We start from the raw sequence: 15,055 nt of genomic DNA on the forward strand, positions 1-15,055 counted from the left end.
GTAGCACACTACATTGCTTAAAAGTACCAAGTACACTGTTTTCTTATGGAATAATCCCAACTCTCGAAATCGATTAATCACAGACAACAGGTTGTTAATTAAATAAGTGCAAATATTCTAAATAGCAATACAGATGTAGTCCCTGACACCTGGAGTATGTCATGTTCTGTAGCACTTCCAGCTGCATGTGCACCTAATTACAGACATTGGACACCCACCACCAGAATTTGAATGATATGAGTTTACTTTTGAATGCTCTTAAATGGACTAACCTTCAAGTTTTAGTATATATGCACTAAACATAACACAATACTATTAATCACTACAAACTATAAAATAATACAAGCTCTCAGCCTACAACTACAAGTAACACACACATTTCTCTCACACAGGCCATCCACAAAATATATTATTGGGTAACTTTGCCATACAAAATCTCCTCTTTTTCATACTTGCAACACTGTCTCTTGCACTGCCAGCTTCATGTAGGTCATATCATGTGTATTGATACCAAAAGTATATTGTGATACCCTAAGTGTGGTATTGTGATATGCAAACTTAAGGTGGTATCACACAGCTCTTCTGAGCAGGGTGTACAATTTCAATATTTCTGTACTGTGACCTTCATCCTTGGTCAGTTTAAAAATGTGCTATAGAGTTGAGCGTAACTTGTTACAAACGTAAAGCATTATGAAGTAACATTTCCTTTGCAGTAACAAGTAATGATGCATTCATTACATGACAAAGCAAAGAGCAATATTTTTTAGATCATTACCTCCAGAAATTGTAATCTGCTACTTCTTTTTACATCCAGTATGATTAGTTGCATTTTGAGTCCAAATGTGCACATAAAATTTGGCCTTTTCATAATTTAATACACGAAAATGCAAACTATGTATCATATTAACATCATCAACTATCTAGATATATTGCAAAAGCGATATCCACGATACCAAATCTTGGAGTACAGTATTGCCAATTGGTGTCACGATATCACCTGGTAGTGTCGATAGTATTGCACAGCTCTACTATACTCAGCTAATTGCCACAATTATGTCACTTGGAGTTATCATACCACACTATACTGTAAATTGGGTTATTTTCGTGCATGAAAATATTCACAAGTTAAATTTTCGTGTAAATAATTTTTCGTGGGTGCCTGGTACCTATGAAAATATTTTAACATCAATTGTGCATTGCTGATTGATAGACTATTTTACCGTTCTTTCTTTACAGGCACAGCAAGGAACAACATCTACGGCAGCGAGGAAGTCCACACAAAGCTAACAAGTTGATCACGTGATCAGTCACATATAGCTGTATGTCCAAAGCTTAAATCAAAATGTCTACGTTTGAGGTCAACTGTTGTGTACGTGTATATCATGTATATCATCGACTATGGACTGCTACAGTTGGTGAAAATCTTACCTGTACACGAGAACCTACAAATGAGAGTGATAGATATGCAGTAGCCATTACAAAAGACAGAAGTATTATTGGACACGTTCCTCGAAAAATGTCTCATGCTTGTTCAATGTTTCTTCAAAGAAGAGGTAGTATTACTTGTCCAATAACTGGAACACGTAGATATTCAGTGGACTTAGCACAGGGTGGGATGGAGATACCCTGTAAGCTTTTTTTCACTGCTAAACCTAAAGATATCAATAAGCTGCGGAAGCTACTCAAGTAGTGACGTACGTAGTCTAGCAGTGACCATCTTGGTAGTAATTGTTATTGTTAAGAAATTTAACGTGCTTTTAATTCATCATGTTTGTGACAAATGAAAATATAAGTGCACTATTGGCGTAAATGGCATACACACGATTATGATAATTAATACCTGTAACATGTGTTAATATGAGCAGACAGCCATCTTCAAGGATTTGAGTCCTCATCACAACTAGATAAAACGATGGCTTCAGTACGACCATTTCCATACCTCCATGGATAGTTAGTACAAATTTCAGTCTCACTATCACTGTTCAGTGCTGTCATCTTCAATGTATATGCTTCCTCCAGCTTCTTCCTCATCACTACTCTCATCTTCATCGCTAACCTATTCTTCCTCACTGGTCTCTTCTTCTTCACTGGCCTCTTCATTATCATCGTCATCTTCCTCATAGTCACGATCACTAGTATCCTCTTCAGAATCCTCTTCAATGCTGATCCCATCAAGTGCTAAAGAAATCCTAGTGCATATGAATCCTCGGACCACAAATTGAGACTGAAGTACTCGGCCATCTCCTCTATCCACTTTGCTCCTAACTCCCTCATTATGGGAAGACCCAGGTTTACAGGTTGTAGTGCCATGACACAACCATCTAACTCATCAATCTGCTAAGAAACTTGTTTAGAGTACCACTCCTGAAATTTCTGTCTATAGAACTCTTTTGCAGACTTGTATACTGCAACATCTAATGGCTGCAATCTGTCTGTTGTATTTGGTGGAAGCAAGCACACATGAATGTTATTTTCTTCCAGCAGGCTAGTTATAGATGGTGCTGTTTGACCTTTAAAATTGTCCATTATTATCAGAGCTGCTTCATTGTCATCTGTTCGAACGCTGTTCACATATGGTATAATGACATTTTGTATGTACTGGATCATGGTGATTTCATTAGACCAGTGTTTCTTTGAATGAGTTATATCCCACCCTGCTGGGAACTTGTGTTTAGGACTTGTAGTCCCTTTATATATTAGTTGTACTGGTAGAAAATCACCTTCTATGGTACAGCAAAAGACAGCGGTGATCTGACGTTTGTCTTTTAAGCCAATCAGCTCAATCCTCCTTGAATCTCTTTCTTCTGTAGTTCAACAAGATGAGGGAACAATGTTTATGCCTGTTTGATCCCAATTCAATATAAGCTGTGGTGAAATCTCTTCCATAGTAACAGTCTCTACAACAGACTACAGAAAGGATTTCTTAAGATCAGCATAATCAGATGGGGTGTGCTTGCTTTTAGAGGTGGTTGCTTTGTGCCACACAAAATTCATTCTCTTTAGAAGTGAATATGCCCAGTGTCTATTAACCATTTTAGCCACATCCTCCTACTCGTTAGCATTCCAAGATAAGTAACACACAAATATACGTTGTTTTACAATCACCTTTATCATATAGGTTCACCCCACAGCAGCATGCAGACATTGGAAGATACGCATATTTTCATGGAGTTACAGCAGCAACACGTTTCTGTAGTTAACGATTGCCCTGAGTGAACCGACAGTACGTTCAATCAGAAATATGGCTATGTTTAATATGAGCGGTTTATTACCTACTATATGAGCCACGTGTCTTTTCACTACCGAAACCCTGAGTGGTTTGAACTAAATGGTTTGCTCGCGCAATAACCCGAGATGGTATACGGGAAGACAGTGGCCCGGTAGGATCAGGTAGACCCTCATCACGCGATTTTCTCTTAAAATACCTAAACAAATCCATCTAGTTTAACACCTCATGGGTTTTAGCAGTAGCCATTACATTTTTCACATGCCAATTAAAATTAAATCATGTGCAAAAAAAAATTGCTGTTTGTTTATATTTGCGTGTTAAATTTTCATGGATGTAGCTAACCTCGAAAATTTATTATCGCAGAAAATAACCCGATTTACGGTACACATATACAATACTTCTAAATGCACAGAGTGTGTATTTTCATACGTATTGTAAATGAATGAAGGAGAAATTGAAATAGAATGCCACACAAACAGCCTCACCCAATAGTTGCTGCAGCTGCAGCTGCTGCCGCTGCAGCCGCTGCCGCTGCACCTGTCGCAGCCGCTGCTGCAGCTGCCACTGCTGCTGCTGATACTTCATAAAATAACTGGGAGATGACGGTTGCATATTGGAGGTTAGAGAGTTGTAGCTTTCTGATAGTTGTTCTGAGTCAGAATTTGAAGTCAAAGCAGTGGTTGCCACTTCATCACTATTTACAACCTAAATTTAAATAAACAATCTGTTAATACAAGTTTACTACTGCTATGCATACCTGAGAGGTAGTATTCCACTGATTTGATAGTAAAGTTGCATCATTAAAGTTACTATAGGAAACAAAAGCATATACATTAATTGTTTAAGTTAAAGAATAATACCTGGGTAATTGTGATGGTGTGTACTGAAAATGTGGCTCTCTGGCAGTAACATTATTGGGTACACAAAAGGGAGTACCATACTGATAAGGACTGAGATTGTTTTGCTTTTGGTCAGCCATTATCTGCCCAACAAGATGACCTCCAATGTTGGGTGAAGGATTATATGCTTTTAAACTGCTGTTGCTGCTTGATGGTTGGAATAAGGTTGGGTTTATATTTGTGTTAATGGATCCGATATATGTTCCTGAAACTGGAGAAGTAATGCCACTAACTGTCCTGGTGATTTGTTGCTGCTGTAGTTGCGGCAGTAATCGTTTTTGATGCTGTTGTTGGTGAGGTTGAGATCTGTTCATCATTCCTGATGGGTACTGGTTCATTCCAGCATGAGAGTTCATACTGCTGATCATTTGGGGATTGTTACCAACTCCCAATACTGCATTTGGACTAACTGAGGCTGTGAAAGGTTCCACTATCATTCCCTGGTTTGTCATGGCCGACTGAAGGGTACTGCGGTAACCCATCTGTTGTTGAGACATCATGCCATGATTCATGGGGTAGCCACCATGATCCACAGCTCTTTGGGCTGTGTTCATCCCAAACATTCCCTGTTGTTGCAAGGGAGATGGACCACCATACCTTGGGTCATTACCCATTGGATATCCACCCAAATCTGTACCTAAGGATTAACAAGAACATACAGTGAATTGAGAGATGGATGAAAAGTCTTGCCATAATTGTGTACAGTATGTAAAAATAATTTAAAAAATTAAAACATGGGAATAGAGATTACTGAAAAAGTAAAGAAACTAGAGTCAAACAAGCCAGCATGTTAAATACACAGAGATCTCTACTTGGACTCAATGGATATGGTAGAAACTAAGGGAAAAACAGTAGTTTCTCCATAAATCAGGGTCAGATAAGTACTAAGAATGTTTCTGTATAAATGTTTATTTGAGAGATCTCTGTATGTTTAACATGCTGGCTTGTTTGACTCTTGTTTCTTTACTTTTTTCAGCGATCTCTATTCCCATGTTTTAATTTTTTAACTAAGTACAGAAAAAAATTTGGAATTTTCAACTAGAGTAGGGACCATAGCACATTGATAAAAGTGCTGGAGTAGTGCACGATATTAAATGACAGTAAACAATAAGAAATGTTACATCCTTACTGTGCTTGAGATACCATGCACAGTAGGGATATAACACTTCTTATTGTTTTACTGTGATTAAATATCGTGCACTACTCCAGTTTGTTTCAGTACATTTTATTGATGTACTATGGTCCCTACTCTAGTTGAAAATTCCAATTTTTTTGTGTACATGTACCTGTTTGTTAACTTTTTTGTAAAATAAAATCATCATGACTGGTGAACCCACGCATACCACATCAAAGGAAAGAAATGGTGCCGCGTGACCCAGCTATCAATTATCACCTAAAAAGTGAAGTATCCATTATGCTTCATTGTCAGCCCATTACACAGCATTATGAATCAAGAACTGTTCAAAAAGCACCTCTGGAATCAAAGTAGCTACTATGAAAAATACAGACGATTTCTGTTACCAAGGGAAGTCATCACATGCTACCGCTAAATCAACACTTTTCACTGTCAGAAAAGATGAATGGGACACAAAGGAGGACACTGGTAAGCCATGAAGAATGCATTGTACGTACTGCAGTATGCCAAAAGGCCAAACCGACGTTGAATAGTGAAAAAATCAAGCCCGTAGCCTTAGCTGTTATCGAGTTATGCTTGTCTGAAGGCATCAGTTACTCAGTCAGTCACCAGAAAATTCCGTTTAATATAATTTCTTAAAATTTCATAGCAATTTGTTGAAAGCATTACGGGTCAATCTGAAGACTTGGTTGGGCTTAGTTTTACCTAGCCAATACTGTTTCATTGTCGTCAAGCTGGTTTTTGGTTGATGTTTTTCATGGGCCATGCCCACTCCTTTGTGGTCCCTACTATACAGTACTATCATACTGTATAATTATTTTTACTCTAGCTTGTTTACCTTGTATAAATCCATTTATGGATAGCTAAAATGATAAGAGGTACTGGTGGTGCTTGATATTACACGGTACTATACATGTGTATCAAGTTAGTCATCATGTACAGTAGCTATTAAGTAGTCAGCTAATATTATCAGAGATAGCAAACACCAGTGTATTGTTTCTACTATTGAATGTTCTTTGTACTATACAGCTTTGACATATCCAACTATAGGCAGTGTATAGCATGCTGTGGTCAATAATAGTATGGCTTCTGATTTGTGCTGCTATGTGATCACAATAAGTCAAGTACACAGTGGTACACAACAACATTGTCGCTCTGGTATGAACCTAATATACTGTAGGTTAAATATAGGTAATGATCTAGGGTTTCCAAATGAATGTGTTAACATGAATAGATTGGATACTTATTAACATGTTGGTTAGCCTTGCAGAGACTAAGTCAGAAGATCAATGGCAAAGTGAACCTACAAGAAGCAAATTTGCGTTATCATTGTAATATTCATTTAAAAATAGGTCATGAACGTGAAGAAAGACATAGGAAGGAAAATTATATAGTTTTTATCCCCAAAAAATTACGTACTCACATTTTGCCCTGTGGAAATAAATAATAAGCATTTGGTATCGGGTTGTTCTAAACTTGCTGGAACTTTGTACAAATTAAGACATGACCGTGTGCTTAAGTATCTTCATTGGCTGCTATGTCACAAATATTCCTTGAATTGCTGTACTTAATGGTGGAATCATGATCCTGCCCCTATTATTGAATGATCTAGTGAAGATACGTACTTTGGGACTTTAACATTTATTGTGATCATATTGTTAGTGCTCGTAGGCCAGATCTCACTGTTGTCAAGAATCTTGTAACCCTTTTTGATGTGTCCGTTCCTGCTGATAAACGGGTTATAGAGAAGGAAGATAAGAAGATTTCCAAGCATCAGAATCTGACAATAGAATTAGAACACCTGTGGAAAAAGAAAATAAGGATAATTCGTGTAGTTATTGATGCTCTTGGGGCTACAAATCTATCACTGATAATACATATAAATCCTTACATAGCTCACTACACACTGCTCTGATACTGTGACTGTTTATTAGAGTGACTGCTCTATTAGAGTATCTCGATCTTGGTATACTAAAAGTTTTTGGAAGGGGGTCAAGAGCCCCACCTGTATCCGCCCCTGTGATCAAGACTCACGGTAGTGAGTCGCGCGGCCAAGGAAAGTAGGGCACGCGACTACCGTGAGTTATTTGCACGAACGACTAACTCTAATAGAACGCACACCTAAAACCTACCTTTAAAACTATTCTTTTGTAAAAAAAAACTTGTGATACAACAAAAACCTTTGGCATATTGTTATTTAAGCGTATCACTAAGTAATTAACCCCTGTTATATTTTAGTAACACTGCATGAAATTTTGCTGAAAACATCGTATTCTTCTCCTTCTTCTTTGCATACTAGTTAGCGCAAGCCACCCATTTTTTTTTTACTCTTATATCTTACACTGTGATTATTCCACAGCCTTGGATTTGCTATCACAAGTTCTTTGGCTAGTTAAATTTCTTCAGTACAAATCTTGGAACTCCACCTCTCTTGCGAGAGCCACCATAAGCGTACAATAAACATAAATACAAAAACAAGACAAAGTAGTACAATTACATAGAAAATAAGAATCGACGAAGTTTTAATTTAAAAGACATGGCTGAGGAAGTAGATATGATGTCATAAGGGATTCTGTTCCAGAGAAAAAGTGTGTTGACAAAGAATGAATACCTGTAAGCATTTATTATTGAGGATTTGGATATCAGTGTCAAAGGATGGGATCTGGTAGGAAGAGTATTAAGTTCAAAGTGTCTGGTAAATGTAATAGGTATCAAATTATGAAAAATAGAATATAACATTAGTATAGCATAATACTGACGAAGTGCTAATGTAGGCCATCTGAGCTCTTTTAAACAAACATCACTGCTCTTGGTCCACTTATGAACATTAGGATCATACTTACTCTGAATCCAACGTGCTGCCCTACGCTGAACACTTTCAAGTACATTAACATCTTTGGATGTATGTGGAGACCAGACGTTCGAACAGCCATATTCTAAACAAGGTCCTTGTAAGCTAACGATTTAGTAGCAGCTGTGCAGCTAAACATGGCTCGGCGAAGGCGATTTAAGCAGAGAGAGGCTTTGTGGGCTATTTTTCTACAGTGATCTGACCAATGAAGCTTGGATTGAATTAAAATACCTAAATATTTGACTTTTGATGTCCAACTGATTGGTTGCTGTCCAATATGATAAGTAAAAGATATTGGTGATCTTTTGTTAGTGATACTGATGGCTTCACACTTACAAGGGTTCAAGGTCAATTGCCACTGAACTGCCCACTTGTAAGTACATGACAAATCCTCTTGGAGCTGTAAGCAGTCATCAACAGAGGAAACTTTGACATAGATAGAAACATCATCAGCAAAAGTCTCAAAGATGAGGACTTGACGACAGATCTGATATCATCTATATACAAAATGAATAATAAAGGGCCCAAAACAGATCCTTGCGGAACACCTGATATAACTGGAAGCCAGTTAGATGCTTTCCCATTGACAACAACCCTCTGAAACCGAGTGGTTAAGAAATGATTTATCCAAAGTAATAGATCACCTGTTATACCTATTCTCTCCAGTTTAAGCAACAATCGCTGGTGTGGCACACTGTCAAAGGCCTTCGCAAAGTCCAAAAACAAACAATGACAGGTGCCACGCTGTTCCAGAGTTTGTGTCCAGTCGTTAACAGCCTCAAGCAGGAGGTGAGATGTGGAGTGTGATTTACGAAATCCATACTGGTGAGAACTGAGTACCTTGTTTGCATGTAAAACCTCTGATACCTTGCCAAAAATTATCCATTCCATTGTCTTAACAATTAACGAAGTAAGACTTATGGGTCGATAGTTACTAACAAAATTCTTTTTGTCACGCTTGAACACTGGAACTACATTTGCTGTCACCCAATCCCTTGGTAAAGAGCCAGTGCGCATGGAAAGGTTAAATAAATATGCTAAAGGAGATGAAATGGAAATTGCACAATGTTTCAACAAAACCCCGGGAAAAGGTCCGGACCCTATCTTAAATTTAAGACACCTCTACATAGCATTTATTTACAGTCAGTGAACTCGGTGCAAATTCAGCTGTTAGCATCAACGCTAGGTGAACATGATCAGTGCAGTAAACTCAATGAACTTGCTATCATTCATGCTATTCTCGTGTTTGTTATTCAGTTGTTGTTTAATAATGGGTCTAAAGTACTGAGCTAACGCAGCCCACAATACAGCTTTGTTTAGTTGTGCATTTCAAAGGACAATCCAGTATAATAAGAAGTTTGGGGCACATTCTCACCTGCCCGGAAATGGCCTTATACTCAATCGGTTCACTGATGGTTTTAATGGTGCCTAGAAGCCATACCGGTACTGAGGTTACAATACCAACAAGTACCTGCCTACTTGTACCAAACTACATTCTTTGGTTTTGCCACTTCGTGTCCCAAGCTATAATGTAGTACACACAATATAACTGTTGAAGCTGTTGTGATATAAGGTGGCTTGTATAAAACTAGCTATTAGCTTTGTGCATTAATTTTTTTGGTCTTGCTCACAAAAAATGTGTGATATCCTAAAACAAAAAAACAGCCTTGGGGCTGTAAAAAAAGGGCGCTGCCAAGCAAAGTAAGATCAATCAAACAAGCGTATTCAACATGACTGGTAAGAACAAGGACTGATATCAAGTTACAGCCAAGTAGATTGGAATATTACCATGATCAATCAGTTAAACAACTGGTAAGAACAAGGACTGATATCAAGTTGCGGCCAAGTGAATGCAGTATTACCCATTCTCTTTGTATCTAGCTATAGCTACATAATAAAACTAGAGCAAATACACTTGCAACTGTTATTAAATTGTCAGTTGGCCACTTGGTAGTGTGTTGCATGTGTATTTGCTCTAGTTTTATTATGTAGCTATAGCTAGATACAAAGAGAATGGGTAATACTGCATTTACTTGGCCGCAATGTGATATCAGTCCTTGTTCTTACCAGTTGTTTAACAGATTGGTCATGGTAATACTCCAATCTACTTGGCCACAACTTGATATCAGTCCTTGTTCTTACCAGTCATGTTGAATAAGCTTGTTTGATTGATCCTACTTTGCTTGGCAGCACCCTTTTTTTTACAGCCCCAAGGCTGTTTTTGTTTTAGGATTCAGTATACAATATTTGATGTGCATGCATGATTCTACAATGGTGCATTGCTTTTTTTGTTTTTTTGAGTGACACTGAAACAAATGCCAGTCACAATTGGGATGGTGTTGAAGTGGTGTTGTTGAGTATGTGTATTCCACTTCGGTGTTGCACAAACTAACAGAATAGAGTATCTGAGTGTGATCATGTCAGGGCAAACTGATTTGTTGCTAAGAGCTATTCTAATTCAACTTGCATTTACACATACAGTAGATCAGTGGTCATAAGGCATCTGTAACTCTACTGACCATTTATTAATTTGTTGTCAGTATGTGTTCTATTAGAGTAACTGAATTGAGTTCCATTCTCCACCCTAGTCAAGATACTGTGTACATGGGACTGTTACATTGTTATAGCTACTGTTGTGTTATATTCATTACTACGTTCTGCGGTGATGTGTATAAGCAAGAGGATCAATATCAAGTATACTGATGCTACGTATTTGCAATATTCTGCCATTGTCTTGGCCTGTACCAACAGTTTGGAACTTGAATTGTAATTCTTATTTGTGTGTACTATTTTGGTATTCTCTGTGCGTGGCGGACTGTTGTGTTTAGAGGTGTACCGATAATCGGATCAGCTAAAATATCGGCCACCGATATGGTAATTTTTACCAATATCGGTATCAGTACAGAATAGCAGGAGGATCGATATCGCTACTGATATTTATACAGTGGCAATGGTTTGTGCATAACCGGATTATGCACTGGTTTTCTACATTATCCATGTGGCTCTTTAGTGCCAATGGCTTATTGTTCACTCTGCAACAAGCGCTACGCTATGAGAAGCCAAACAAATATATGTTATTCTAGTGTTTTTTTGCTGTAAAACTTATCACGGTCTTTACAAATGAAGCAGTTGAGTACCTTTGTAATAAAAAGAAGGTTCACAGGATAACCAAGGAAACTTGCTGTACCAGCTTTCTCACAAGCTATTTATAGAATGTGGAGTAATGCAGAAATATCTGTTTAAGGCTTCATGGGAGTATTCATAAAAATGTTTGTGGGTACCTAATTGTCTGGATTGCACAATAGAAACCCAAGCTGTATACCACCACAGGTGTATAGCAATGAATACATGCACATGTTGTAGGTAAATGTACACTTTTGTTCGCTTAAAACTGTAATGCAAATATCGGATCGGCTATCGGTTATCGGCTTCTTTTGGTGGCATCAATATTGGATATCGGTACATGCCAAAAACCCATATCGGTACACCTCTAGTTGTGTTGTTTATTTATTGCATAGCAAAGTGTTTATATAATTATGTAATGTGCTGTATGCAACTTAATCAGCTGTAAGCAAGAAGGTAGTCAGCACTGATAGGCCGGGTGTTCAATGCTGCTACTTAGTAATTAGGGGAAAGTGTGGATGTATTGCTCAGGCAGATACGTGTGATCTGGACTGTTTCCTTCTCCCTTGCAGTGGTGTGCTGGTAATCCTCCGTTTTACGTCTGTCTATAGTCCCTGACCTGCTTGTCTTCTTGTCACAGTAGCTATACTTCATCTAGCACACAGTGGTGTAGGCCTCAGGACATCTATCCTTGTAGTGGACAGCGTAGCAGGGTGCAGGGTGCAGAGTGTGTATTGCCAGCAAATCTTCCTTTTGTAGTCTCTATCAAGTAGCCTGATTGCACTTGTAGACTTGCCGCACCCACTCTCCTTTTATATTGGTGGGTGTGCTTGTCGGATGATAGCAGATCACATGATCAAATTTGCTGATATGATTGGTTAAATCATGAAAAAGTGATTGATTCTATCTCATTGTAAGCTTTTAGATAGTTTAACCAAGACGTCATCTGATTTCTATTAGCAACGCATATATACCGGAACACCGTATGCGTATTGTAAACTTATAATGGCCATTGACAGTGATAAGTATCTTGCAACCAAGGTTAGCACATAATGATAGACACGAAAACCACCTTATGACACATTGATTTGGACGGGTAGTTGGTCTAGCGAGTTTGAAGCTAATCAGGGAAAAACTTGGGAGGAGTTTGTGTTTGAAATTTTTATGGCCTCGATTTTTTCATTTCTCATTCTGTCGATTTTTTCATTTCTCATTCTGTCATTCTGGCATACGCATTCTTTTAGATAGTTTAACCAAGACGTCATCTGATTTCTATTAGCAACGCATATATACCGGAACACCGTATGCGTATTGTAAACTTATAATGGCCATTGACAGTGATAAGTATCTTGCAACCAAGGTTAGCACATAATGATAGACACGAAAACCACCTTATGACACATTGATTTGGACGGGTAGTTGGTCTAGCGAGTTTGAAGCTAATCAGGGAAAAACTTGGGAGGAGTTTGTGTTTGAAATTTTTATGGCCTCGATTTTTTCATTTCTCATTCTGTCATCCACAGGGGCCATGCCAGGTGCCAGTGGACACGTTTCAGGTGATGAACAAGATTAAGGGTATGTTAACATGATTGTTGTGTATTTGTATTATTTTGTATACTTCTGTTCTGGCTTGCTAGCTGAATTATTTCCATCTCCAGTGCTCAATGCCAATAATACATTGCTGCATACAGTTCTATGGTACAAACTGCATCTCCTGTATGTAGTACAGTATTGTGTTACACATCATTATGCCATTGCCACACCATTAATTTACTGGCACTCAGCTACCAGTAGTTTTGTATTGGGCCTGGCAAGCCATTGTGTGGAGAACGTTAATGCCGGCACAGTTTTCAGCTAATAAGTTTGTGTGTGAAAATACATAACTCTCAACCTGAAGCCTTTCAGTGCCAGGAGTGAGATCGCTTTGTCACAGAAGCACAATACTTCTAACAACATGCCCCATTAGTAGGTTGTCCCGTTGGTGATTGTACTTGGTTGTATTTGCCCCGGGCCTAGTTATACAACCAAGCACTAATAATAAAAATAAATTAATGACTTAGCAAGAGAAAAGAACAATAGGTCAGTGCCAGAAATAAGCATTTAGCATTGAGTGGTCGTATGTCCTATGTAGCAAAACCAAATTTGCTATGTAGGTCATATCCAGATCTTGTATCATTGGGAATACCCTTTACAGTGTGTATGAAAGTTTTACAGCAGCTGATGAGTTTCAGTGACAGACAGGATACTAGTGGACAGCAGGAACAATCCTTAATTTGCACACTGTGACATAACCATCACATGTAACACCTACAAACATTTCTGACTCCACCACATACATTTTAGTAGCCTATTTTTATATGGGCTCCTACTAAATTTCGTTAATCAAAAATGTGTGCATCTTTGCTGTGTATACTAAACTCTTTTCACCCTATGCCTTTGTTTTTTATGAAGCAACGTACACAGCTACAATTTCATCTTCACAGACTGTCAACGTGTGCACCAAAGTATTACAACAGTCCTTGCTTTACACATGATCATGTGATCCCTGCACAAAATTGCTGGGACGCTGAGTAACTCATTCTGGCGTGACACTGGTTATAGCTTGATTGAGTTTTATTCATATCATTATTTGGCAATGGTAAATTGTTACTGTTAATTGTGTTTATTGTGACATCTATTTTTGCTTCTGCTGCTGTTCGACCGAGCAAATCACCAAATGGTCGGTTGAAATGGGAATTTGCTTGGAAAATGCTGATGGTCGACCGTTATTTCTGGCATTATAGGTCAGAGTGGAGCATTGAGGATCTTAGTGAGGCCTTGTTGAGAGAGATATAAATTCTTGAACAGAGAGTGTTTACACCTACTACCCATTTACCAACTGATAGTTCTTCACCTATGATATTCTCCCATGCTAAAGGTGGCAACCATAGATCGAGGTAAACCCAATAAGAAGCTTATATGTATATTGCAAGGTCACAACATATCTAACCACCGTGATGTGGTGCATTAGTGCAGGGAAACACCTAGAACATATCAAGAAAGAAAGTCTATCTTTTAATTGCTCAGGTAAACATGGAGTCAGTAAATGCACATCCCAACTCACTGCAGAAATGTAACAGTAAACATCACATCAGTATTGTAATGTTGATAGTACCAAACCAAAACAATTAAATTCTTAATGACCACAAGACACAGTCAAATGAAACAAAGTCAATTCCTAGTGAGTGATATGTATAAACTAGCAGCCACAGTAGCAACAGCTCCATTTGCCTACTGAAGACTGCTATAGCTAGGGTAGTTTTTAAAACAGGCAGAAATACTGCTAACATTTTGTTTGACAAAGGTGCTCAGTGCTCTTTAATCTCCAAGAGGTTGGCAAACACCTTGCAGTTAACACCAAGTAGACAGGAGAATGTTTCTCTAGCTGCATTTGGAGCTGATACAGCATGTGTATGTAACAGATACTACAACTGTAAGTCATACAGGTATCTTTGTCAGTACCAGCCTCCCTCCAGTGTTACACAACTTTAATGTTACAAGAGCTTCCCTACCTTAGAACCTAGCTTACCCCATAATGAAGCAAAACAGTCATTTTGATATATCTCTACCAATCGGAATTGATCACTATTGGAAGATTGTTGAAGACCATATAATAATATGAGGAAATGGACCTATAGCTGTACATTCAAAACTAGACTATCTTCTATCAGGACCACTAACTCCCTCATCCCTCTCTAATACAGTCACAAGCATGCACACTGGTATTCACAGTGATCTTCAGAATGATAATCAAACTGTTGAAAGGCTTTGGGCAATAG

The 15,055-nt window shown here is 38.2% G+C and overlaps 1 protein-coding gene across 1 annotated transcript in view; it reads right to left on the bottom strand.

The window, feature by feature from the left end:
• Window positions 1-15,055, bottom strand: part of LOC136238465 (uncharacterized) — a 71,400-nt gene that overhangs the window by 36,540 nt on the left and 19,805 nt on the right. The window contains exons 7-9 of the mRNA XM_066028994.1: window positions 4,090-4,765; window positions 3,987-4,038; window positions 3,715-3,934 (exon numbers count right to left, since the gene is read on the bottom strand). Of these exons, the coding sequence (XP_065885066.1) occupies window positions 3,715-3,934; window positions 3,987-4,038; window positions 4,090-4,765 (948 nt within the window). The remainder of the gene's footprint in view (window positions 1-3,714; window positions 3,935-3,986; window positions 4,039-4,089; window positions 4,766-15,055) is intronic.

Source organism: Dysidea avara, chromosome 11, assembly GCF_963678975.1.
Source record: "Dysidea avara chromosome 11, odDysAvar1.4, whole genome shotgun sequence".
Classification (NCBI taxonomy): domain Eukaryota; kingdom Metazoa; phylum Porifera; class Demospongiae; order Dictyoceratida; family Dysideidae; genus Dysidea; species Dysidea avara.